Consider the following 26,113-nt stretch of genomic DNA (forward strand, 5'->3'; position numbering starts at 1 on the left):
CTGAAAAAAAATTTCTCCTAATTTTAAGTAATGAAATCTACTTATGAAGATGGCTTTTTATTTCTCATATCCTTTACTGAAAGTAAAACAGTTGGATGGGATGATCTTTCCAATTTGGGCAATTTCAAAAATTGTTAGTGCTTGTTTTATTGCTTCTCTTCCCTGCCATCCTACAAGTCCACCTATAAATGGGAATGTCCTATAAAAAGATGCCCACCTTGGGTCCAAAACTTTTAAAAATAGCTGTAAATTTTAAAATGTAGGTGCTAAACAATTAAATTGTCTGGAAGTAGGGAAGGGGGTAGCAGATGAGAGAAGGATGCAGATGGGCCAGAATTAAGTAGTTTGAATCAAATGTAAGGGTGGCATTTCTATAAAAAAATATGAAGGAAAAGAACTGAGTACAAAAAGTAGTATGCATATTAACTCTGGGCAAATTAAGTGAAAAAAAAATTTTTCATTTGGTAAGTCTTTCAGAAGTCATCCTGGTACCTGTATTCTCCCTTCTTCCCTGACACTATTCTTTTTAGTTTTTTTAGATATTCTTATTTCTTTTCCTCAAGCATAAATGACATCAATATGAATCTGTTTTTACAAACACAGTAGAGGACAGGGCATCCCTATATATTTCTCCAACAACACTTTGGATTGAAGCAAAGCCTAATGTTTCTAAACTCCTTTAAGTTGAATTACTGAATTATGATTTGGAAATAATCTCCTATTAATCTTTTAATATGTTTGGAAAGTAATTTTAGGGAAGCCTTTGCAATAGAAATCTGAACTAAATTTGATCATGGTTTTACCCAGTAGCCCTACCTCAGACCTCCGCTTTCATGTTGTTTAGCACAAGACAGTGGTTTGGGCTAATGTGTCTCCTGCTGAGTGAGTTTTTTTACAATTTATTAATAAGCTTTCCAAAACCCTGTTTTATTGTCTGAATGGTTTTATGATGTCTTTAGGAACAACAAATACATCTAGGTACTATGTTTGAATGAGCACAAGACAATTGTGTGAATGTCATATTGGCCTCCCTCTTTCCTTTGTCCCTCCTTTAATATAAACAGGCTCTTGGTTCCAGGAACTAGTGGTGTGATTTTAAACAATTCTTTCCTTGCAAGTTGGTGGTAGGGAGCAGCGAATGGTGTGTGGAGTTTTTTCTTGTTTTATTTTGTTTTATATCAGGGAATAATTTGATACAATTATTTTTTAATTAATAGCGGAGAAAAGGTGAATAGAAGCATTTCAGAAGGCTTTGATGAGTACACACATAAAATAAAACATTTTTAATATGCTTCAATAATTTATCATTTCTTGACAAGGGCTGAAAAGGGTCCAATCTTTAAGTACAAATCACCAATTTGCTCTTTTATAAATGACTTCTTTTAAGGAGAAAATAGATGTTCCTTACAAGTGGAACATGCATTTTCTCATTTGTTTTGTAGAATGTGCAAGGCAGCCAGGTTACTGTGTCCCTTCATTCACTGAAATTAGCTGCTTCTAAAAGCAATTCCATTTTTATCTCCTACAAATCTGTAGCATCCTATTTTTGCTAACTTCTTCTGTGACCTCCTCCTTGGTACATGTCTTTATTTCCCCCTTGCCATATCCGGATTTTAATAGATCTATAACAGAGTGGTGTTTTTAGCCAATGAAACTACTTTTAATCAAGATCTACTTTGGGAAATGCTACAATTTTTACGGTAATAAAAGTACTATAATATGCAATTGTACTGGAGCAAGTTGTCCCCTGTGTATACCTGCACATTATAGAACAGTGGAACAAAGTGTAAGTGGTAAAATAACTTAAGTCTCCTAGAGGTCAGTGACTGATTTTTCATTTGCATTGTAGCAAAGACATTTGTTCGGAGTAAATACATTTTCATTGTCCTTGGGTCCTAAAATCCATCCGATTGCCACACCCATAATCTTGGGCATAAAATTGTGCTTAAATTTTAGACTGTCTCACTATACTGATCAGTTTGTCTTTTGAACCATCTCCTGGATACTCTTTCAAGGGATTGAATTGATTCTTTCTTTAGTACTGCTCACCCCCAAAGCAGAGCTGTTGAGTACTAACACTGATGACTGGCACCTGGAAGGATTACCATGTTCTTGTGCCAGAATGTGATGGCAATATTTTTTGCCTGTGTTCAATAAGGGAATGTTACAGTATAATATCTAATGCATGAACATGGGTTCTTATTTAGGACAATAAGGCATACATGTTAGAAATCTGACAAATAGTTAAAAATAGCTAAGGGGTTTCCTTGCAGTCTAGAAGTAGAACCACACACTTACAGGACTGAATAGATCTCAGTCCATCCTATCCAAGCATTCTTGACTTAGGATCCATGAATTTTTTTTAAGGGGGAGTGTTTTTTCCTTAATATTTTAATTTTTTTCAATTATATGTGAAGATAATTTTCAACATCCATTTTTGTAAAATATTTTGAGTTCCAAATCTCCCCCCAGACTGTAAGTAATCTGATATAGGTTGTACATGTATAATCATGTTAAACATTTCTACATTAGTCATGTTGTGAAAGAAGAATATGAAAAGGGAAAAACCACAAGAAAAAAAAAGAAAATAGAATACTTTAATCTACATTTAGACACTGTAGTTCTTTCTCTGGGTGTGGTTAGTATTTTTCATCACGAGTCTTGGAATGATCTTAGGTTATTGTATTCCTGAGAAGCGTTAAGTGTCATGGTTAATCATCACACAATGTTGCTGTTGCTGTGTATGGTCTTCTGGTTCTACTAGCTTCCCTCAGCATCAGTTAAGTCTTTCCAGGTTTTTCTGAAGTCTGCCTGCTTATCAACTCTATATAGCACAATAGTATTGTGTTACATTCATATGCCACAACTTGTGCAACCATTCCCCAATTGATGGGCATTCCCTCAATTTTCAGTTCTTGGCCATCACAAAAAGAGCTGCTATAAATATTTTTGTACATATGGGTCCTTTTCCCTTTTTAATGATCTCTATGGGGCATAGACCTAGTTAGTGGTATTGCTGGGTCAAAAGGTATGCACAGTTTGCCCTTTGGGCATAGTTCCAGATCATGAATTTGTTTTGAAAAATATATTTTGACAAGTCTGTCAATATAATTGGTTTCCTTTGTAGTCCTATATTTAAAAATATTATGAGAAGGGATCCTATTACCAGAGGTCCATGGCATGAACACATTTAAGAACGTGTAATTTAATGCAACCTAAACTTCAGCCAACATCAAGTAATTATTTAGCTTCTGCTTAAAGACCTTACATTATGGGGGAAATTCAGTACCTCCCAAGGTGTCCCACTGTACTGTTACGTATTGGCCCAAAGGCCTTGGAGGCAATAATATGTTATTCTGTGTGAGTATAAATCATAGGAGAGAAATGGTCTAGATTATTAGGCCTCGGCAAAACTGGGCCGCCCGGTAGAAGATTTCAGGCCCAAAGTCAAGTTGACAGACTTAGTGAGGACAGACAACTGCTATGCTTACATTGGCTCTTATTAAAGCCAAAATTCTTGTGCATTCGGTGAACTTCTGTGTAGGTTTCTGCTACTGTTCCAGGCAGATACCAGTGCAAGTTTGGTGACTAGATTATTTTTCTTCAAATCAATGCATTAAAAGATGTCTTTTGGCAAGGATAATTATAGTAAATTGACATCATATTTTAAGATTTGGAAAGGGATTTTTCATTTGCACCTGGATATGGCTGTCTCAGGTGGTAGTTTTAACCGTATTTTACAGTTATGGAAACAGGTTCTAAAGGTACAAATTAATGGAAAGGAGACTGGCGTTTGCAGAGACTTCATGGCTCTTTAGTTGAGTACTCTTTACTAAGACTGCTGGCTGAGCTATTAAACTGAATCATGCCTAAGAATAAGTCCTGACCAACCATCATTAGCTCCTACTGTTCCCATATTCCAGCCTCCAACATTCTGACTTTTAGCTTTTTTGTGCCATTCAAAGTAATGTCATCGATGTTGCAGACTGAAGAGAGGAGTGGGTTCTGAGCCCTAATTTACTAGTATTGTAGGCTAAATAGGGAGATTATTATGGATGTATGCAGACATGAAAGACTAATGTAATGCACAGTATTGGAGACTGTTAAGTAATCGAAATGTATCTAAACTGTGTTACTCAGCTGTAGCCCCACAACTTATTTTGGAACTAATTGGAAAGTCCCCTACTAGTTTCAGATGAGGAGGGCAGAGAAATGCTGAGCAGAAGTTATTACATTGCTAGGTGGCTGATATTTTCAGGCAGACATAAAAACTTCACTATACCACTATAGCCTTTAGTTTGGAGAAAGGAGATCTCTAAAATCTGAACCCTGTCTCTTAAAAATGAATTTTAAACCTCATACTTTCATATATAATAGAACTTTGGTAATTGGGCAGTCTGATTTATTGAAGTCTAAAGCAGTGTTTTTAGATTATTATCCTATGATATTGAGTTCATGTACATATAATATTCCAGATCATTCCTGACACAGGGTTACCAAGTAGAGGTTTTGTTGGGTTGTGCTAATGAAGAATAGATAAAATTCATTTGCATTTGGCCTGTTGGTATCCAAAAGGATGCTATTAATATGAAAACAGTTCCTTTGAATAGGTTAAACATCATCCCTTCAAGCCTTGGCACTGGCCATTTCTTTAGCAAATCTTTTTAGAGAGCTCAGCATTGGCTAAAGTTTCATCAAGTCCAATTCAGGGGGATCTAAATAAGATTTTACTATATTGAAAAGAGAATCCTTTCTTCGCCAAAAATTATACTGAGGGATCTGCTGCTAAAATTATTGATTTTATTAAGTCTAACTTAAGGGATGATAGTGACTACTATTCCTTCTGTAATTCCAGGTACTGATGCTATTTGTATGAGAGAAATGTAGGAATTATTTCAAATTTAAACAAGTAAAAAGGCATCAACATTTTTGTAAGAAAGTTCTTATTAATTGTAAAATATATATCCTTTAGAACTTAGAACCTAGTAGATTGCTGTATCTAAATTGTCTCTTATTTTGTGTGTGTGTGTGTGGGGGTAGGAATGCTTTTTGTTTAAGAGGTTTTTTTCTAGCAATTTGAAACATTTTATAAATTTCTCATAATTGCCACAGTAAAATTGCTACCACCATCCTTTTTAGAGAACTGTTGACCTACAACAACTTTTTCTGAGCCAGCCTCTTTAAAGTTGAGGCAGAGGAACATAATTTTTCTGTTCTGTTCAAAGCTATTAACTATATGGGGAATCAAGCCTGTGGCCTTGGTTTCACTAGCCAACTGAGCTAATCCTCATTCTCCAGAGTCTATGAAAAATCTGATTACCTTTTTTTATAGATGGGGAAAACTGAAGTAGAGAGTTTAAGTGGCTTGCTTTTCACCTGGCAAAGTCACTGAAAGTGGAATTCCATAGTTCCCTTGATGTACTAAGTGTTGGACCTTATTTACTGACTTATGGTATGGATTTAGTAAATCAGTCATCCATTCATTTTCCCAGTTGAAATAAACCAGTATAGGCAATGGTCCTGAGTACATACATATAGGCTGCTGTCCTTTGCATTCAAATGTTACTGACAGTTATTTCTGTGTGGATGTGTTGGAAAGGATCAATATGTAGCCAAAATTTGCATACTGCATAAAGATTTTAAAGTGACCCTTTGATTTGTCTACCAACATTATTTACAAAGTCTGTTTTTAATTGGGTTTCTGTACTCATTCACACCACTGCTAAAAGCTCCATCATAAGTTGTTGCCCATGAATTCATTATTATGCCACGTTGCTTGAAGGTGACCCAACACGTCAATGTGACCCAAGATGTAAGGTCCCTTCTAGCTCTAAATCTGTAATCCCATGTACAAGTAAGTGAAATGGACTAAGGCTATGCCCAAGGGTGGGTAGGTGCTCTGATCTTCTGACCAAACATTTAAATTGAAGTTTCCATTGAATGAATATATGTGTCAGCTTTTCTCCAAGCTACCACTAGATACTAATCTCTGATTCTTGAGCTCTACTCACTCTTACTTCCCTACAGTTCCCCAACACTGACTTCCTCCTTCTACTACTTTAACTCTGCTTCCTCTGCATCCTACCTCAAATTCTGAGAGCTAAAATGTATTTTTAAACTTTTAATCCAGTGAATTTAAATTTTACTCACTATACATTTCAGACAGTGCTCATCTATTCCTATATTAGATTAGAATACAACAGATGAATGTATTTTCATCCTCATTGTTTCTCAGTAGCTCCTTATTTTCATATTAATATATCACCTCCCCTCCCATTAGAAAACTCCTTTGTGGAAAAAAAAAACGCATATTCAAATAAAAAACACTAGTCTTTCACTTCTTGGCCAAAAAGGATGCAAGTCCACCATCAATTTTCTGAAATCAAATTGGTCACTGCCATTCATCAGTATTGAAGTCTTTCAGTATTGTTTTCTTTTATATTATTGTAGTCACATAAACTGTTCTAGTTCTGCTTGCTTCACTCAACATACGTTCATATAAGACTTACCAACTTTTTTCATTTTCTTCATGTTTATCATTTTTTACAGTACAGTCAAATCCATTGGTTTCATGTACCACAATTCAGTCATTTCCTAATCAGTGGGTATTTACTTTCCTTCTAATTCTTTGCTACTTCAAAAAAAGAACTGAGCTGTTGTTTTTTAACTACATGAGACTTTTCTCTTTTTTCAGCCTATTATGCCTAATAGTAAAATTGCTGGGTATGTTTAATTACTTCGTGAGGTTAATGATTTTTTAAAAATATAATTCCGAATTGTTTTCCCAAGTAGTTGGACCAATTTATAGCTTTACCAATTGCTCATTGGTGTGCTTCTCTTCCTGTAGCCCCTCCAGTATCTACCGTATTCATCTTTTGTCATCTTTATCAAGTTGGTGGGTATGAGGTAAAACCTCAGAGCTATTTTAATATGCATTCTTGTAATGCTTTGTAATTTTGAATATCCTTTCACATATTTATTAATGTCTTGTATCATTTTAAAGACAGTTTACCTTTTGGGGAATGACTTTATTATATATTTATATCAATTCTCTAAACATTTTAGATATTGAATCTTTATCAGGGATATTTGCTGCAAAGATTTTTGTCACTTAACTCCTTTTAGATTCTAGTTTCATTGATTTTGTTTGTACTAAAGCTTTTCAATTTTATGTAATTGATCACTTTCCCTTGTTTAATTAAAATTCTACCATTAGCAATACTTAAAAGATAAATTATTCCATTTTTCTCTAATTTTTAAATGATGTGATCTTTTACATTTAGGTCATGTATTCATTTGGAGCTTTTTATTGTACATGGTGTAAGATGTTGACCTAAAACTAATTTCTGTCAGATGAATCTACATTCTCCCCAGGAGTTATTGTTGGGGGATTCTTTACCCCAGTAATTGGTGTTGAGTTTTCAATAGTTTTCAGGAAAATTTAATGAATGCATTTTACTTTCCATCAAGACCAGGCAATTTGAGAACTGAGGAAGAAAGGTACAGAAACTAAAGCTATTTAATTGGTCCTTTAATCAAAATGTGATGCTGTGTTTGTATTGCTGGAAAGAATTGATTAATTAGAAAACATTTATTAAGTGACTGCACCATGCCAAACACAAACACTGTGCTTAGTGCTAGGGAAACAAAGGACGAAAATAAAACAATCCCTGTCCTCAAGAAGTTTATTGAGGAAGATAGGGATGTATCTTGTATATACATGTAAGTCTAAACAAAATTAACTCAAGATAATTTGAAGAAAGGGCATGTACTAGCTCTTTGAGGGTCAGGGATTGGAAAAAGAAGAGGAAAATCTTCTTGCATGCACATTTTAACAATTTTAAAATGAGTTGTGAGGAAAATGAAAGCAAAAAATAAGACTTTTTGTAAAAACATGTTTTCCTAAATTCTGTTCTGTCTGCCTGGGGTGTGATAGTTGGGTAAAATCTAGTCCTTTCATTCATGGGAAAACTGAACTAAGCCATTTGGTCGCCAGAAGGAACATATTGAGGACATCTTCATTAAAAACCAATATTGCACCTTTATAAAGCTATTAATACCTATACTACACAAAATATGCTCAACTTGAGAAATGAAATAGTACCAAACTCCTTGTATGAGATACATGAACTCTGAATAACTAAGCCAGGAAGGATAAAACAAAGAAAAAAAGTATAGATCTATCGCTAATGAATATTGATGAAAAAATATTAATACTAGTTGAAATACCATAGTGATACACGCACATATATTTAAGTGACTGGTAAAGTTAGTTGCAGCAAGGGAGTACAGTGGATAGAGTACCAAGGCTGGAGTCAGGAAGACTCATCGTCCTGAGTTCCAAGTCTAGCTTCAGACACCAGTTGTGTGACCCTGGGCAAGTCACTTAACCCTGTGTGCCTCAGTTTCCTTATCTGTAAAATGAGCTGGAGAAGGAACCGGCAAACCATTCCAGTATCTTTGCTAAGAAAATCCTAAAGGAAATTCACAAAGATCCCAACGTGACTAAAAATGGCTAAACAGCAACAACAAAAATGAGTTGCTTAACTTCCTAACTAAATTCTCCCATATTCTTCCCCACCAAAAAAGAAAAACACAAGTCATTATTTTTTAGTTGCATTCCTTAAAAAATATTTGTTCCCTAAAATGACGGAGGCTAATCACTCTCCAAAGCTCAGATATGAAGATTTGAAGGAGTTTAATAGACTGTGCTAATGACCACACTACTTCCCAGAGGTGAGTTAAGAATGCTGCGAGTCATGGTTGATGTGTTGGTTTTTCTGGTCTATTTTTTTTTTCTTTTTTGAAAATATGTTACAAGGAATTGCTCCATCAATAGAGGAGGTATGTATTCAGCAATGAACAAGATGTAAAAACAAAAGGTGTCTGTAAATATTAGAGATACTAACCCTGCCACATTTAAGCATTCTGTGCTTATGTAGTACTGAGCTAAATGCTATGAGAATCTTAGAGGATGAAGTATGATACCTGCTTTCAAAGACGGAAGAAGAAATGCTACAAGTAGAGCTAACACTAATCCAGGCAGCTATGTGCCACAGTGGATAGAGCACCAGACTTAGAGTCAGGAAAACTCATCTTTCTGAGTTCAAATCTAGCCTCAAACACTATCAGTTGTGTGAACCTGGGCATCACTTACCCTATTTGCTTCAGTTTCCTCATCTATAAAATGCTGTGGAGAAGAAAATGGCAAACCATTCTAGTTTTTTTTTTTGCCAAGAAAACTCCAAAATGAGGTCGTGAAGAGTCAAACAGGATTGAAATGAATAAACATTAATCCATTTGATACTGTAAAAAGTTTACCCCCGTTATTCAGCATACTTCAACATACCAACATAGATACTACAATATTATAGAAAATAAATTCAATAACGTAATGATGCCTTAAAAGGACTAATCTGCATCCTTGGTAAGTACTTTGCTTTCAAATAAAACCACTCCATATTGGCTTCACTATTTAAGTATTTGAGGGAGAAAAAAAAAACAGCATAATAAGTAGCATCTATTTAAAACCAAGAGCTGGCATTATAAATTGGATACCTTTCCAACAACATCAGAGGTAAAACAAGGAGTCCATTGTCCACTGCTATTTGATAAAGTACTAGAAATGCTAGCCATAGCAACAAGACAAAAAAAGAATAAGAGGAAAATAAGAATTCATTGGTTTAGAGTGAGCTGAGCAGAACCAGAACAATTTCTACAATAAAACTAAAATTAAAAGGTTTGGAAAGATTTAAGAACTTTGATCAATATAATGGCTAACCAAGTATCATTACAATGGGCCAGTGATGAAACATAACCACCTCCTCACAAGGAGGTGATGGAATTAGGGTGCAGAATGAAACCTACAGTTTTTGGACATGATCAGCAGAGGAATTTGTTTCACTTGACTGCATATTTATGAAAGTTTTGCTTTTATTTCTTTTCCAAGAGGAGGTGAGGTGAGAGGGAAAGGAAACAAATCTTTGTCCATTAAGAAATTTAAATTAAAAATTTTTTACTTTATCAAATGCTTTATTAACTTCTAGTTTACATCATTCATTTCTGAAAGATTTTGAATTACAAAATTTCTCCCTGTTTTTCCCCTACCCATCACCCCAAAATAGCGATCCCACTGGATATCCCCTCCTCCAATATGCTTATCTTCCCCCATATCCCCTCCGACTTTCCATTAGGGCATGGTGGATCTCTTATACCCCAGTGCCTGTTTATTTTATTTCCCAGTTACATGTAAAATAATATTAATAATTATATATGTATATATATTAAACATTTGATTTTAAAACTTTGAATTCCAGATTCATTCCCTTCCTCCCTTGTCACCCACCCTTACTGGTAATATAAGCAATTCAATATAGGTTGTACATGTATAGCTATGCAAAACATTTCCATAGTGGATATATTGTAAAAGACTGACTATATTTCCCTCCCTCCTATCCCACCTCCCAATTGTTCTATTCTCTACTTTGGTCCCATTCCTTTTCAAAAGTGGGTGCTTCCAACTTCCCTCCCCCTCCCAGCCTGCCCTCCTTTCCATCATCCCCCCTCTCATCCCCTTCCCCCCTACTCTCCTGTAGGGTGAGATACCCTATTTAGTGTGTATGTCATTCCCTCCCCAAGCCAAATTCAATGAGAATAAGGTTGACCCATTCCCTTTTGTCTTCCTATTCTTCCCCTCCATTGTAACCATTTTCCCTTGCCTCTTCTATATGAGATAATTTACCCCATTCTGTCTCTCCCCATCTCATTATATTCCCCTCACCTCAATTTCACATTTTAAGTATCATCTCTTCCTATTAAATTGGTCCTGTACCCTCTGTATACCTGTACACATATATACACACACATTCGCCTATGTATTCATATGTCCATATACCCTCATCTATATATATATATATATATATATATGTATAACATTTCTATTCCCTTTATTCTCATACTGAGAAAAGTTTCATAAGTTACAATTATCGTTTTTCCATGTAGGAATGTTAATAGTTCAACTTTGATAAGTTCCTTATGATTTCTTTTCCCTGTTTACCTTCTCATGCTTCTCTTGCTTCTTAAATCTGAATGTCAAATTTTCTATTCAACTCTGGTTTTTTCATCAAGAATGCTTGAAAGTCTTCTATTCCACTGAATAACCATATTTTCCCCTGAAACATGATACTCAGTTTTGCTGGGTAGGTGATTCTTGGTTTTAATCCCAGCTCCTTTGACTTCTGGAATATCATATTCCAAGCCCTTCGATCCCTCACCAGATCCTGTGTTATCCTGATTGTGTTTCCACAGTATTGAAATTGTTTCTTCCTGGCTGCTTGTAATATTTTCTCCTTGATCTGGGAATTACAGAACCTGGCTATAATATTCCTAGGACTTTTCTTTTTGGGATCTTTTCCAGGTGGTGATCAGTGGATTCTTTCAACCTCTATTTTGCCCTCTGGTTCTAAAACATCAGGGCAGTTTTCCCTGAGAATTTCTTGAAGGATGATTTCTAGGTTCTTTTTTTGATCATGGCTTTCAGGTAGTCCATTAATTTTAAAATTAACTCTCCTGGATCTATTTTCCAGGTCAGTGGTTTTCCCAATGAGATATTTCACATTGCCTTCTATTTTTTCATTTGTTTGGATCTGTTTAATAGTATCTTGATTTCTCATAAAGTCACTAGCCTCCTTTTGCTCCAGTCTAATTCTGAAGGAATGATTCTCCTCATTGAGCTTTTGAGATTCTTTTTCCATCTGGCAAATTCAGCTTTTTAAGGCATTCTTCTCCTCATTGACTTTTTGAGCCTCTTTTGCTATTTGAGTTAGTCTAGTTTTTTAAGGTGTGATTTTCTTCAGTCAGTTTGTTGACTCTCATTTTATAATTTTCTTGCATCATTCTCATTTCTCTTCCCAATTTTTCCTCCACTTCTCTTATTTGATTTTCAAAATCCTTTTTAAGGTCCTCTGTGGCCTGTAACCAGCTTGTATTTTTCTTGGAAGATTTTGGTGCAGGAGTTCTGACTTTGCTGTCTTCCTCCTGTTCCATGCTTTCATCCTTTTTGTCCCCAAAATAGTGTAAAGCTGGATTGCTCTGCTTGCTTTGCTTTCTTTGTCTGCTCATGTTGTCACTCAATTACTTGACTTTTGAGCTTTTTGCCACAGTAGGACTCTGCTACCAGACAGGGGAGCTTTGTCCCAAATTGCTGGGATTTTCTCAGCTGCCAAAGCTATTAGTTGGCTGCCCTCTCTGAAGCCTCCACACACTCTGGCAAGCTGATCATGCACCCCAGGACCTCCAACCTAGACTGCAATCCAGATCCAAGCAGGTTTAAACAAGAGTGACTACCCCTCAGACTGGTCGCTTGGTCCCCCTACAGTCTGTAAGCCAGGAGCTGAAGCTGCCACATGGTGGCTGCACAGCTGTGGTGCCTCAGTGGCTTTTCCCTCCAGGGGATAAAGGCCGACGCACTCCCAAACTACAGATCCCAAATTCCACACTGCACTGACCTCTCACTTTGTCCTTAGCATCTATGGGTTGATAATTCTGAAAACTGCCAAAGCTGCTGGTGATCTGAAGTCCCTCCAGCCAGCAGCTGGCTTTGTTGGGAAGTCACATTATAAAATTTTGGAAACTGCCCATTTTATTAAAAAAAAACATTCAATTTATTCCTAGAATTTAGTTGGAGAGGAAATTAAATGCAATTTACAAAAAGTTGGACTATGGGGATAAGGGGAGTGGGGTCTATATACCCACGTATGTGATTAAATTTGACTTAAAGAGACAAACTCTTACTTCCCCACAATTTCATATAATATCTGTTTTAAGTTGCATTACTCTGAAATATGATATATGTGCATTTTTGAGAAGTGATGTATCTGAAGACACTGTTGAATGCCATGCTTAAACTTCATTTAAATATTGAGTATTCTGTATTTAACCAAAAACATCTTGAATAGAAAGTCCCTAAACATGTATAAAATTAGGGGACTGAACTTTAGAAGAGCTTTCTAAGGTAGGAAAGGAATAATGCTGTGATTCAGTGAGATAAAGAAATAAGTAGGGGCGGCCAGGTAGCACAGCGAGTAAGAGCACCAGCTCCAGTGTTGAGAAGACCTGGATATCGAATCCCAGGCTCAGACATTTGGCACCCACCCAGGAACACCTGGCCATGTAACCTTGAGCAAGTTACTTAACCCCAATTGCTTAGGGGCAGCCAGGTGGCTCAGCGAGTAAGAGCACTGGCTCCAGTGTCGGGATGACCTGGATCAAATCTGGGCTCAGATACTCAGCACCACACCCAGAAATAACTGTCCGTGTAACCTTGAGCAAGTTACTTACCCCCGATTGCTTTAAAAAAAAATAAGCAAATGTGGACTTTGGTTGAAAGATTTGAGGTTGGTATTATTGACAGCTTATAATGGAACTTTTGATATGCTCTTAAAAGTGCTTTAGGTATGTGAATTTTATTCTTTTTATTAGTAAATTTTCGTGTATGTGGAGGAAAAGTATAAGTCCTATACTGAGAATTAGGAAATATGACATCTACTTCCATCTTACCTCCAGATGATGGTGTAAATGACTACAAATGTTGTCTCAAAGGTTCTTCAAACAAGTGTGTATATCTGTCTATCTATCTATCATCATCTATCTATCCATCTATCAATATCTAGCTATATAAATATCTATCTATATCAATATCTGTCCATCCATCCATCCATCCATCCATCCATCTATCTATTCACCTATATATACACTCTCAAGGTCTGCCACCAAGATTCATGAAGTTCAGTAATGTTGCTAGAGGCCTTGTTTTCAGTAGTATACCACTACTGAGTCTTACTGGACTGCTTTCTCAGCCCTAGACCCTGTGGGTACTGACTTTTATTGCTATTTAATGACAGATTCATGAAGTAAGTCTGTTGGTTTTAGGTGTAATTTTAGAAAAAGTCAAAGCATTGATACCAGACTATAGCAGAACTGATTCACTGGATGAGAGAAATAAAGGAAAGGGACTAAAATTTAGAGCCTAGATGACTAGAGAAATGGCAATACCATTAACAGACACGGGGAAGTCACGAGGAGGTATAGTTTTGAGAAGGAATGCCATATTCATGAGGGTAGAGATCATCTCTTATCTAAACTATGTCTACCCCACAGTGCTCTGCAGAAAGAAGGTAATTAATAAATCAATTCTGGATTAAGTGAATGAATGGCATTTAGTACCCCCAAAAGTTGGCATCAGAAGTACAATCTTTAGATGTGGCTCTGATGTCACCAACATGTTACTGACATGCAGTTGCTCTCATTACCCTGACATGTATTGCCTTTTATCACTCATTTTGGTGCTTTGTGACTAATGTTGTTACTTTACCATTTCATGTAGGTCTATCTGCCCAAATAGACTGGACATTCCTAAAGAATAAGAATCCTGTCTTAGATTTCTTTTGTGTCCTTAGCACCAAGCACAATTCAATATATACCATGTGTTTCCAATAAAAACTTGCTGAATGAATCAGAGAAACAGAGCGGAATCAGTTTTTAGATAGCAGCTCTTTGCTGCATACAGGACAAAAGCCAAACACCTTAGAATGGTATTGAAAACCCACCACAGTCTTAACATGGACTAGTCCTATCTCCCACTACTTCCCTTCCTTCAAGTGAGATATGTTTTTAAAGTGTTTTTTCCAACCTTGAAGCAATATGTAAATATTAGTTTCATTGTTGTTCAGTTTTTTTGAACGTGTCTGACTCCTTGTGACCCCATTTGAGTGTTTCCTGACAAAGATACCAGAGAGATTTGCTGTTTCCTTCTCCAACTCATTTTACAGATGAGAAACAGAGGTAAACGGAGTTAAGTGACTTGTCCAGGGTCACATAGCTAGTAAGTGTCTGAGGCTGGATTTGAACTCAGGGAGATGAGTCTTCCTGACTCAAGGCCAGGCACCCTATGCATTACACCATCTAACTGCCCAAATAATAGTTATTGTCATTTATGAAGTATAAAAGAAGAAAGCACTGTCTTTACTCCTGAAGGGCCTTTTCATTTGCCAGTCATTGGGGTCCTGATCCTATAGCATCATGGGATTTAGAAATTGAAAGGTCCTTAGAGATCATCTAGTCTGGCCTTGTCATTTTACAGATGAGGAAATTGCTCAAGGTCACACAAATTAAACATCAGGGCCACATGACCTCTAGCATTGGAATCCTATAATAATCACCTCACATTTAAAACTTCATCTTACAAACGCTTTCACATTGTCTCATTTAATTTTAGAGGTGTTCAAGTCTTAGCAATGAGTTTCATTTTTATTATCTGCATGCTTATTGGTTTTAATAGTAAGGAAGTAGTAATAATATTTCCATTATACACAAAAGGAAAATGAAGCACAGGGAGAGTAGGACTTATGCAGTGTCATGGAACAAATTATTAGTGAAATCAGAAGGCTTTCTTGGTCTTGTGCTTACTAGTTCAATATTTGAAATATAAAGAGACTTCTCATAACAATTTTTTCTTGGCTAACTCAGTAGCCCTCCAAATGCTTATTTCAGTAAAGATTCCAAGTCCAAACATCCTAGTCTTGATCTGAAGGAATCTCCAGAGGCCATATTTCTAAATGATTCTTGTTAATCTCTCTTCAGGACAAAGCTTTTACTCTGCTTTATGATCTTTCCATTCCATAGCTATAGCCACAAGGGGGTCCACCCAGCTACTAAAAACCTTAGCTAAAAGAGCAAATATGAATGTTTTTGTGGTTATTTTTTTAAAAAGTTACGTTTTTCATTATGAAGGATAACCTCATCATCCTTCTCTTTAAAAATCTACCTCCTTATGACTTACCTATGTCTGTTAATGGCACAACCATTTCTCTAGTCACCTAGACTCTAAATTTTAGTCATTTTTTACTTCTCTCTTTCCCTTATTTCCTGCATCCAGTGAATCACCTAGTCCTACTGGTCTGTCCCCTACCATGTTCTTCAAATCAGTCAATTCTTTTCCATTTTCATTGCAGCTACCATTATTTGGGCCTTTATCACACACTCTTGGATGGACTCTTGAAGTAGTTTCCTAACTTGGCCTCTTGGTTTCAGCTTCATCCACACACCACTTCAGTATTCCTATAAAACCACATTGGATAGCTAGGCAGCTCAGTAGATAGAGTACTGGGCCTTAAGTTAGGAAGACCTGAGTTCAAATCCAACTTCAAACACTTCCTAGCTGTGTGGCCCTGGGAAAGTCATTTAACCCTGTTTGCCTCAGTTCCTTCATCTGTAAAATGAGCTGGAGAAGAAAATGGCAAGCTAATCCAGTATCTTTGCCTAGAAAACCCCAAGTGATGTCATGAAGAGTTGGAAATGACTGAACAACAACATCGTCTGCTTTGAGGATATTAGACTTCCCATCACCCCACCTGCTGATCAGCTGACAGCAGTGTCTGTGTTGGGAACCAGTGTGGTGACTTTAGAAGGAACTCAAAAACAAACTGCACTGCACCTTAGGGGACTTTCCTGAATACCTCATGAATGGGGAAAAAAGACCTTCCGGCAGCCTTACCACTTACATGTGCTTTCTAAATTGAGCTCATTTTATCCTGAGCTATATACATGTACTTGTAGGAAACTCACTGTACCACCTTAGTAAATATCCCTTCTAAAAAGTTATTTAAGGCATTATTTTCAACTGATAATCTTAGGGAGGGGATGAGTACAATGGTTGAGGCTATAACTGATGGCATTAGAGATTACCCTTGACTCCTCAAAGATTCTCTAGTACCTTGAGGGGAAGATGTAGCCAAGCTCTAGGGAGTGGGAGTAGGTATAAGAATACTTAGAGTTTATATGTTGTTGTTTGTTTAGTCATTTTAGTCACATCCAACTCTTTGTGACCCCATTTGGGTTTTCTTGGCAAAGATGCTGGCTATTTCCTTCTCTAGCTCATGTTACAGATGAGGAAATAGGCAAGCAGGGTTAAGTGACTTGCCCAGGGTCACACAGTTTGTAAGTGTCTGAGGCCAGATTTGAACTCAGGAAGATGAATCTTCCTGACTACAGGCCCAGCACTCTATCCCCCTGTCTGCTCTCATATGGGCTGCATAACCATTATCCTTCATTCTTACCAGGTGAACAGACATCTTATATTCCAGTGATATTTAATGACATCCTTTATTTCAGTCCTTTTAATTCCTTAGTACCAGGTCATAGAAAGCTTTTCTCCCTGGAAGCTCATTCAGGCCTGGACTTTGCACATTGAAGGCACCTTCTATCCTTGCAGCCTTTCCTCTAATTGGTTGATTTTTGCCAGAACCACCCTTTTAAAGAGGTCCTCCATGGTCAACTATGTCTTCCTTCCTGTCCAGGCTATACTCCTGACTCTCCAGACTTTCTCTACACTATACGGAGCACCTTTATCTCTTCTCCCCTTTCCATCACCACTTCCCTTTCCATCTTCCTTTTATATGTTATCTTCTCCCATTAGACTCTAAGCTCCATGAGGGTAAGGACTGTCTTTCTACTTGTGTTTGTAGTCCCAGCCCTTGGCGCAGTGCCTGACACATAGTAAACACTTATTACATGTTTATCAACTAATTGTTTCAGCCTGCTTATACCCACCAAATGCATCTCTCTTCATATCTGACACTCATTTTTAATTCTTTGGAGACTATGTGTTCCACAATTCACGACCTCTTAGCATTATATGTAGAAAACTGAGAATAAAAAGATGGATGTCAGGCATGGTCATACATGCCTGTAATCCTGACTGCCACGGATGCTAAGACTGGCAAATGGCTTGAGTTCAGTCCTGAGCTACAGTGGCCTAGGACAATAGGGTGTCTGCACGGTCAGACATCTATTTGGTGAACCTTTAGAACAAGAGGGCCACCAGGTTTCCTAGGGAGGGCTACATGTGGCCTTGAGGTCACAGGTTCCTAACTCTTGGGCTAGACCAAGGATTCTTACTAGTTTGTATGCCCTTTGGCAATCTGGTAAAGCCTATGAACCCTCTCTCAGAATGTTTTTTGTTTTGTTTTGTTTTTGATCAGAGGGAAAAAAAAACCCTGAATCCACATTGATTGAGCTCATAAGGTGGCTCAGATGCCTAGGTCCCAAGAGGGAAGGGGGGGGGGATGGGGATATCTGGATACCTGGGATCTAAGGGAGGGGCTGAGACTAGGGAGTGGGTGCCTGGATTCTAGGAAAGAGGCAAGGCAAGGAATGGATGTCTGGGTCTTGGAGGGGACCAGGGACTGGATGCCTGGGTTCATGAAAAGTAGGAGTGGATTTTATTGCAGAAACCTCAGGTGGGGAGCCGACCCTGCTCCCAAGGAGGCTCAATACTCTGAGCCCTGGGTACTCCCTGTGGGGTAAGGAGTCCAATTTGGGGCACAGGCAGCTCATGTAGAAAGGGAACATTCACTAGTGTGAGGGGTGGCTGGGAGCAGGAGATAGGGGGCAGCAGCAGAGATGAACAGGCCTCCTCATGTTCGTGGCTCTTCCTGGGGCTGGAGTCTGCCTTCCTACACTTCATTTTCTTACTGAGTGTAATGAGGATGCCTAGAACAGACATGATAGCAGCCAGAGTACAAACAGAGTCATTGTCATAGTAGAAGCATTTAGGTTCCTGAGAAGTGGCCAGTGTAACAGGCCCAGTCACACCACTAGTTTTTGTGTTAAGTGTCTGAGGCCGGATTTGAACTCAGGTCCTCGTGACTCCAGGGCCAATGTTCTATTCACTGTGCCACCTCGCCGCCCCCAGAATAATGTTTTTAAATGCATAAAACAATATACGTAGCATTACCAAAATTATATCGAAATATAGTTATAGAAATAATACTAAGTTCCTGGACCCCCCTGAAATCTATCCGTGGACCCCCTGAGAGCTCTGGGCTAGGCATTTTTCTCTTCATTTTTATGGATGAAAAAATTGAAATTCATTTGCCCAAGGTTACACAGTCAGTAAATGACAGAACCAAGATAAACCCAAGTCTTCTATGCTCCTTTGAAAAGAACAAGTCACTTATACAGGCTTCTAACAAAATGCCTTCCCCACCACAATTCTTTGAGGTAGGTAGTGTATTATTAACCTTGTCCACTTATTGAAATGTTGCTATTTAGCATAGCAGGTAAGGTCCATTAAAGTTTTGTCCAAAATAAAATAAATAAATAAAAAGCTTTGTTTAGAAGTTCAGTCTTGATAAGGTTCAGTCATCTTTTGAAAAAGCTCCCTTTGGCCAGCATATCCCAGATGGGATAGATTCAGGTGCTGGAGGTCCAGACTTTAAAACTCTCTTTCCTTGTCTCTAATGCTAAAATTTTAATACTAACCAGGGCTGAGTTGGGATTTTTCATCCCCTAACACAGTATTACTCTGGCCATGGCCCAGTTCCCACTTCAACAGTAAGGGTTTCTTCAGTCTACCACACTGACAGCTGAAATGTCTTTGTTTTCAATATCCTTGCCTTGCCAGAGAGAGTCAAGCAAGGGCCCCTGCATACGGAGCTTTATTCAGTCAAGGATGCCAAGGCCAAGGACCTGAGCAAAACCAATTTTTTACTATTCTTTAGTGTTCTTTGTGGCAGTCAGTCTTGAAGTTGGAAATAAGAATGTTGATGAGGGTTTGGCGAGTAGGGCTGTGTGTGTGTGTGTGTGTGTGTGTGTGTGTGTGTGTGTGTGTATGTGTGTGTATAAAACTAATATAATTAAAACTGGATTGGGACCTTGAGTTCCTGAAGATACTGAATATTAGTGGTAACAGCTGTTGCCTTTCTCATTAGTGGAGAGAGTAAGGGAGAAGGTGGGGTAAACCACAACTTTGTTTAAAGGATGTTTCTTTGAAAAACTGAAGAATAAAACTGCTGACTTAAGCCTGAAGGAGCACATCTTCCCAAAGTAAGTGGATGTTTCTATCAAATCAGTTTAGCTAGAGAAGGTATTGAATCTGAAGGAGAAAGCTCTGACCCAGGGAGGAGTAGGAGCATTCTGGATGTAGCTGTGTGTCTGGCATGCACTTTTCTCCTTGCTCCACAGTCTTTTACGTTCCTTCTGACTTTGGGGAAACGTGACTTTTGCCCATAACTTCAGGAATGGTCGTCCATGTCTCCCCTCTGAAGGAGAATAGAGTCAGGAGCTTGAGCCAACCAAGTTCCTCTTACTGTTCATCTTCTGCCACATCTTAAGGAGCCTGAGAGATGACAGTAATTAACCATATCAGTCTATCTCTTTTGGAAACCATGTTCCCATGAGAAAAGTAGTGTAGGTCACAGTATTGGAAGTTTCCCAGAAAAGAATTATAGGACATTTCTCTTAACTGGCTGCCCCTCCCTTTCAAATCTTTCCACATTAAAGGAAAGGGGTGGGGATGAGGTTGGAGGAAACTCTGGGAGTAGATTCTTTTCTTAATGTCTGATTTTTATAGCCAAATTTGTCATCCTATTTCAGACGAAATTTCTTCCTTTAGCTGTGATTCCAGATAGGAGGGCTATTGCCTTGAGGGGCTCTTTCAAAGTTAATGGTCAATTTTTAAACATGTCTGCAATTATTCTACATATTTGGATGCGGGACTTTTTGTCTGATTTATTTGACATTTTCTCACATTTTTTTTGCACATATCCATTTTCTAATCTGTATACATTTTTAAAATATTAATCAGCTTCCTATCCTCTGAAGCCATGGATGTTAGAGTTATTTTACTTTGAAGTCTAGATCTATGACTTCATGAATATGAGGAACCCCTGGTGCAGAAAGTCTCCACTGATACAGATCCCACAGTCCCCTGTAATTTATGCTCTGAGAGATCTGTCAGGGGCCACTGAGAGGTTCAATGACTTGGCAATGGCCACACAGCTACTGTATGTCAGAGGCAGGATTTGAACCTAGGTCTTCCTTATTTCATGGAAGGCGCTCTATCCATGCTACCTTTCTAGAGGTGGCATAGCTGAATGAAATTCACTGCAAGTCTCCCACCTTTACTTTTAAAAATTATTTCAAGGGGAAGCTAGGCGGCACAATGGAATAGAGCACCATCCCTGGAGTCAGGAGGACCTAAGTTGAAATCTGGCCTCAGATACTTACTAGCTTTGTGACTCTGGCCAAGTCATTTGCCCCCAATTGCCTCTAAAAAAAATTTATTTTGGCCTCTTTCCTTACCAAAAATTTTGTTAGAATGAGCAGGAAATACATTAGTTTATGCGTTGATTTATTTTTTACTCACCCTCTAAGGAAAAACATTGCAATGGCTAATATAGCTAAATAAACATTTCAAAACTGCCCATTTAATCTGAATAATAGAGCGTTACCTATAATTTTATAATATTGGGGTTTCAAAATTTTAATTAACAATTAGCATCTAGCCCCAATGACCATCTGCCAAGCTGCCTATCTGTGTGTGAATTTCAGATGTCCATAAAAACAATACATCCCCTTATCAGTTCTGTCTTTGATATCATGCTGTTAAATTAGTTTTTATTATGCAAAGTATATACAGTTTATTCTTAATTCTTTGTATGTATATAAATCTATATTTCTATATATCTTAACTTGTAATATTAAAATGAGGCAGGTTTGTCTTGAAAGTACTGCTTATTAAAACAACAACAAAGGTAGGACAAAAAATATACAAATGACAAATATGACCTCATTCCCAGCATAACAGAATCATAGAATCTCAGAGTTATAGGGACCTCAGAATTCATTTAGTTCAACTCAAACATGACCCAGAATCCCTGGAGTAGGTATCCAATAGACACCCAGACTTGACTCAAGGCTCTCTAGCAAAATAGAACCCACCGTCTGCCAAGGCAGCCAAGCGCAAGATCATTTTAATTAAATTAAATTTTTAATAAAAATTTAAGATCATTTAATGAGATTCTAGATCATTTTAATTGTCAGAAACTTTTCCCCTATATTGAACCGATATCTACCTCTGTGCAACTTACATCAATTGTTCATGTTTCTGCTCTCTGGGGCTAAGCCGAGTTCAGATAATCCCTCATCCACGTAACAACCTTTACATTCTTTTTTTTTTTTTTACAATGAGGATAAACTGTTTATATTCCTACATGGCAAGGCGATATTTGTAATTCTTTTTTTCTTTATTAATTTGTTTGTTTTCTTTGAGTTTACAAGATTCAGTTTCCTGGTTCTTTGAGTTTCAAATTTTCTCCCTCCCCCCATGACAACCTTCACATTCTTAAAGTCAGCTATTTCGAACTTCAGTACAACTGGTTTTTAACAAAGCAAACAAACAAAGGTTTCTTCATGGTGGACGTCCCTGGCAACTTCAACTGACACTTGGAAGGCACCCACTTGCCTGGTCATCACCCTCTGGATGCTCTACATTTTGTACCCAGGACTGAACATGATGTGGTCTGAAATGCAAGCTGAACAGAGCAGAGAACGGAAGGACTGTGATCCCCTCTTGGTGTGGTCAAAGATCACTCCAACTTTATTTGGGCTGCCATGAGAGACTGCTGTCTTGTTTTGAGCTTACAGTTCCCTATAACTTCCAAATCTATCTCAAACTATCTGGCTTCCCCATCTTACTCTGGTGACATTGCTTTTGCCAGCCCAAGTCTAAGATGTGGCATTTATCCCAATTAACTTTTATCTTATTAAATTCAGTCTAATCTTTTTAGTCTTTCCAGATATTTTTGGATAGCTCAATCAATCCACATTTACTAAGGACTTACTATGTGCCAGGCACTGGGCTAGACACTATGGATATAAAAATAAAATACAAAATAATCTCTACTCACAAGGAGTTTATAATCCAAAGGGGAAATGTATGTGTATGTGTGTGTGTAATACAAAAAGAATACAAACAAAATAGATGGGAATGGAAGACACTAACATTTAGGGTTAAGGAAAGACTTTATATATAAGATGATTCTTGAAAAAGAGATATTATGTGAGGCAAATGTGAGAATGGAATGTGTTCCATGTGTGGGGAACAACTCACTGCAAAAGCCTAGACAGACAGTGCTATGTGTGAAGAGCCGCAGGAAGCCAAGTTTGGCTGAGTCACGAAGCATAAGAGGAAGTATATTATAAAATGAGACTGGAAAGGTGGGTTGAGGTCAGTTATGAAGGCCTTTCTAAGCTAAAGATAGGAGTTTATATTTTATCCTGGAGATCATAGGGTTCCATGGAGTTTGTTGAGTAGGGGAGAGAAATAGTCAAGTACATGCTTAAGGAAAACCACTTTGGCAGTTTACAAAATGGAGATATTGGAAATGTGGTTATGTCTTTCATAGAAATAGGGACATTTGGAAAGAGGAAAGGAGTCGAGGGGAGAGATAATAAGTTCTGCTTTGGACCTATTGAGTTTCAGATAATTCTGGGACTTTCAATTTGAAATGTCCAATAGGTGGTTGGTAATGAGATACTCAGGGAGAGAATAAGTAGAAACTAGGGCTAGATACAGAGATATTTTGAGTTTTCTGCGTAGTGATGATAGTTAAACCCATGGGAGCTGATGATGTTATTGAGAGAGACAGTATAGATAGAGAAGAAAAGGGTCCAGGACAGAACCTTGGGGCTCACTCCACAGTTAGAGGCATTAGAGGCAGTTGTTGAAAGGTAGCACAGTGTGTTGGACTTGAGGTCAGGAATATCTGAGTTCAAATCACTCAACCTCTGTTTCCTACTATATAAAATTGGGATGATAAAACCACATATTTCATTGGGTTTTTGTGAGGATCAAATGAACTAACGGATGTAAAGCACTTTGTAAACCTCAAAGGACACATATACAAGCTGGCTATTGTTATCATTACTACTATTATTGTTGTGAGATGAATGTTGAACCAGTAAAAGAGACTGAGACAGAGCAATCAGATGAGCAAGGAGAACAATCAGGAGACTGTCATGAAAACTCAGAGAGGATAGAGTATCCAGGAAGAGAGAAGGGGCAGCAGTGTGAAATGCAGTAGAGAGGTCCAGAAGGATGCAGACTGAGAAAGGCTCACCCTTACACAATAGCCATCACTCCCAGCCTCGTGTTGTCCAGAGACTGGATAAGCATTAATTCTATCTGTGCCTTTACCTTAGTTGTTAATAAATATCTGGGTTCCACAGCGTATTGCCAAGCACAGATCCTTGGATTACTCCACTAGATACCTCTCTTTGTGTTGAAATTGACTCATTAGTGACTACTGGTCATGCAACTAGTTCTGGGTGGTTTTTAATATGATTAGTAACCTTAATTCTTCCTTAAGGTTGAATGATTATTGGCATAAAGTCGACTTTATCATAGTGAATAATTTATTGGATAAACATCCAATAATATATATGGGATATATATATATATATATATATATATATACTATCTAAATAGTGTATATATATATTAGTATTTTTGATAGCATTTTATTTAAAATTTTTGAATTACTGATATGGGTCTATTGTTCTTTTTCTTTTCTTTCTCCTCTATTTTAGGTCTTCTCTATTTCCCTTATAACATTCAAGTAGTTCTGAATCCATTTAACTATACTACCAAATATCATATTTTTATCTTGTCCATAACCTTAAAGGGTGGTGATGGTGGTGTTGAGGACACTGAGAATCATAGTTAAGTTTAGGCTTGGTAGTTCTTCTGACAGAGTAAGGGAGAGAAAACTGGGTGAAAAGAACCAAGAGAGGGATGGACAGGACTGTTTACCAAGTCTAAGATATGGATTTTTATTAGGAGTTAGTTTGAAAAACTTTAGGAAAAGAGAGGATGTGGATATGAAGAACCAAGACAGAATTCAAATAGGACTATTTCCAATAAACCAAGCAGGGTCCAATAAATATGAAAAAGTTAACAACTATGCATTGTTTTACTCAAGGACTACTGAAAACTGTCTTTTTCGCCTACCTTGCCCAAGCCAGGCAGATAAGATTCAGATTTTACTAATGCATGTGCATATATCTTGAATCTGTAGTTTCATTTAGTGATATTGGTCTATAACTGGTTTACATGTGTCCGATGGGAAAGTTTTCTGGACCGCATTTTGGTTTAGTGCTAAGAAACAATTATTTTGGAACATCAGCACCTTAGTGATTTAAAAGGGACCATTTTGTATATTAAATATGTAATGATCTCTACATTGACATTAACCTTTTAAATCCAGTTATTGAGTATATGAAATCTGTTGGTAATGTTAAAAGTATCGCTTGAACATTGGTCATCATACCTGTGTGGATTTGTAATTTTTTTTTCTTGTATAGTGTCTGAAGTAGAGTAATTAAATATTTTTTATGTCACAGGTAAAGGACGAAATGAAAATCCAAGTAGCTGTCATTGGATGGGCATATGCCGCCTTCTGTCTGGTTTCACGTGCTGATGCTTTTTCTCATGGTGCAAGCCTTGAAGCTTGTGTTGATATGAAGCCCAGACACATCAGAGCCCAGCTTCAGAATCCCAGGAACAATTACATTACCATCTATACCAATGTGTCTTCTTACTCTCCTGGTGACAAAGTACCAGGTAAGTGTGACAGAGTACATGAGACCCTCACAAGAATTTCAGATCATAGAATTCATGACCTCATATATGTTTCTAATGGTGAAGTTTTCTGGACTACATGATGGATTAGGCCTAATTATTTTAGCAACAAATCCAAGAGGGAATATTTGTATTATAAAATATACACATGTATGGTATACACATATAATATTTAATTTCTCTGACATTTTTTATGAACAGAGAGCAAAATAATTCCCATGTAGCATTTCCTTCAGTGAGTTATGATGTCATTATAAGGTGACTTCATTATTGTTAATGTATTTAAAGTGTGTGTGTGTGTGTGTGTGTGTGTATTTCTTTATTCCTATTTCAGTCTAAGATATGGTTTGGGGCATTATGAAAAGCTAAAAAGGTATGATCACATCATTTGCTGTTCCTGAAGTAAGTGACCTGATCAGTATGGGTAATATGGTATAAGGACCACATTCTAGGGATGGCCAGTCATGGCTAGCACGACACCCGGTTTTAATTCAGATTAAAAAGATGTATGGCATGGCTTAAGTTTTATTTTCATGAATTGTTCTTCCTAAGAATTTGCTGATAAGACAACTTGATTTTTAATTCATGGTCAAGTCAACAAGCATTTATTAAGTACTTACTATGTGATAAGTG

General features: G+C 37.4%; 1 protein-coding gene across 2 annotated transcripts in view; it reads left to right on the forward strand.

Annotated features, from left to right (window-relative positions):
• The first annotated feature begins 30 nt into the window (after positions 1–30).
• The window catches only part of REELD1 (reeler domain containing 1), a 43,930-nt gene continuing 17,847 nt past the window's right edge, over positions 31–26,113 (forward strand). Inside the window, exons 1-2 of one of the 2 annotated variants that reach the window (XM_069105471.1) lie at positions 31–8,736; positions 25,243–25,462. In XM_069105471.1, the coding sequence (XP_068961572.1) occupies positions 25,255–25,462 (208 nt within the window). In that variant the 5' untranslated portion in view covers positions 31–8,736; positions 25,243–25,254. Of the gene's footprint in view, positions 8,737–24,335; positions 25,463–26,113 lie in introns of those variants that run through there. The other variant, XM_069105470.1, reaches the window with a different exon arrangement.

This window comes from Petaurus breviceps, unplaced genomic scaffold (assembly GCF_028583685.1).
Source record: "Petaurus breviceps papuanus isolate PSGF00001 unplaced genomic scaffold, PetGlider_PUasm1.0 76, whole genome shotgun sequence".
In the NCBI taxonomy this organism is placed as follows: domain Eukaryota; kingdom Metazoa; phylum Chordata; class Mammalia; order Diprotodontia; family Petauridae; genus Petaurus; species Petaurus breviceps.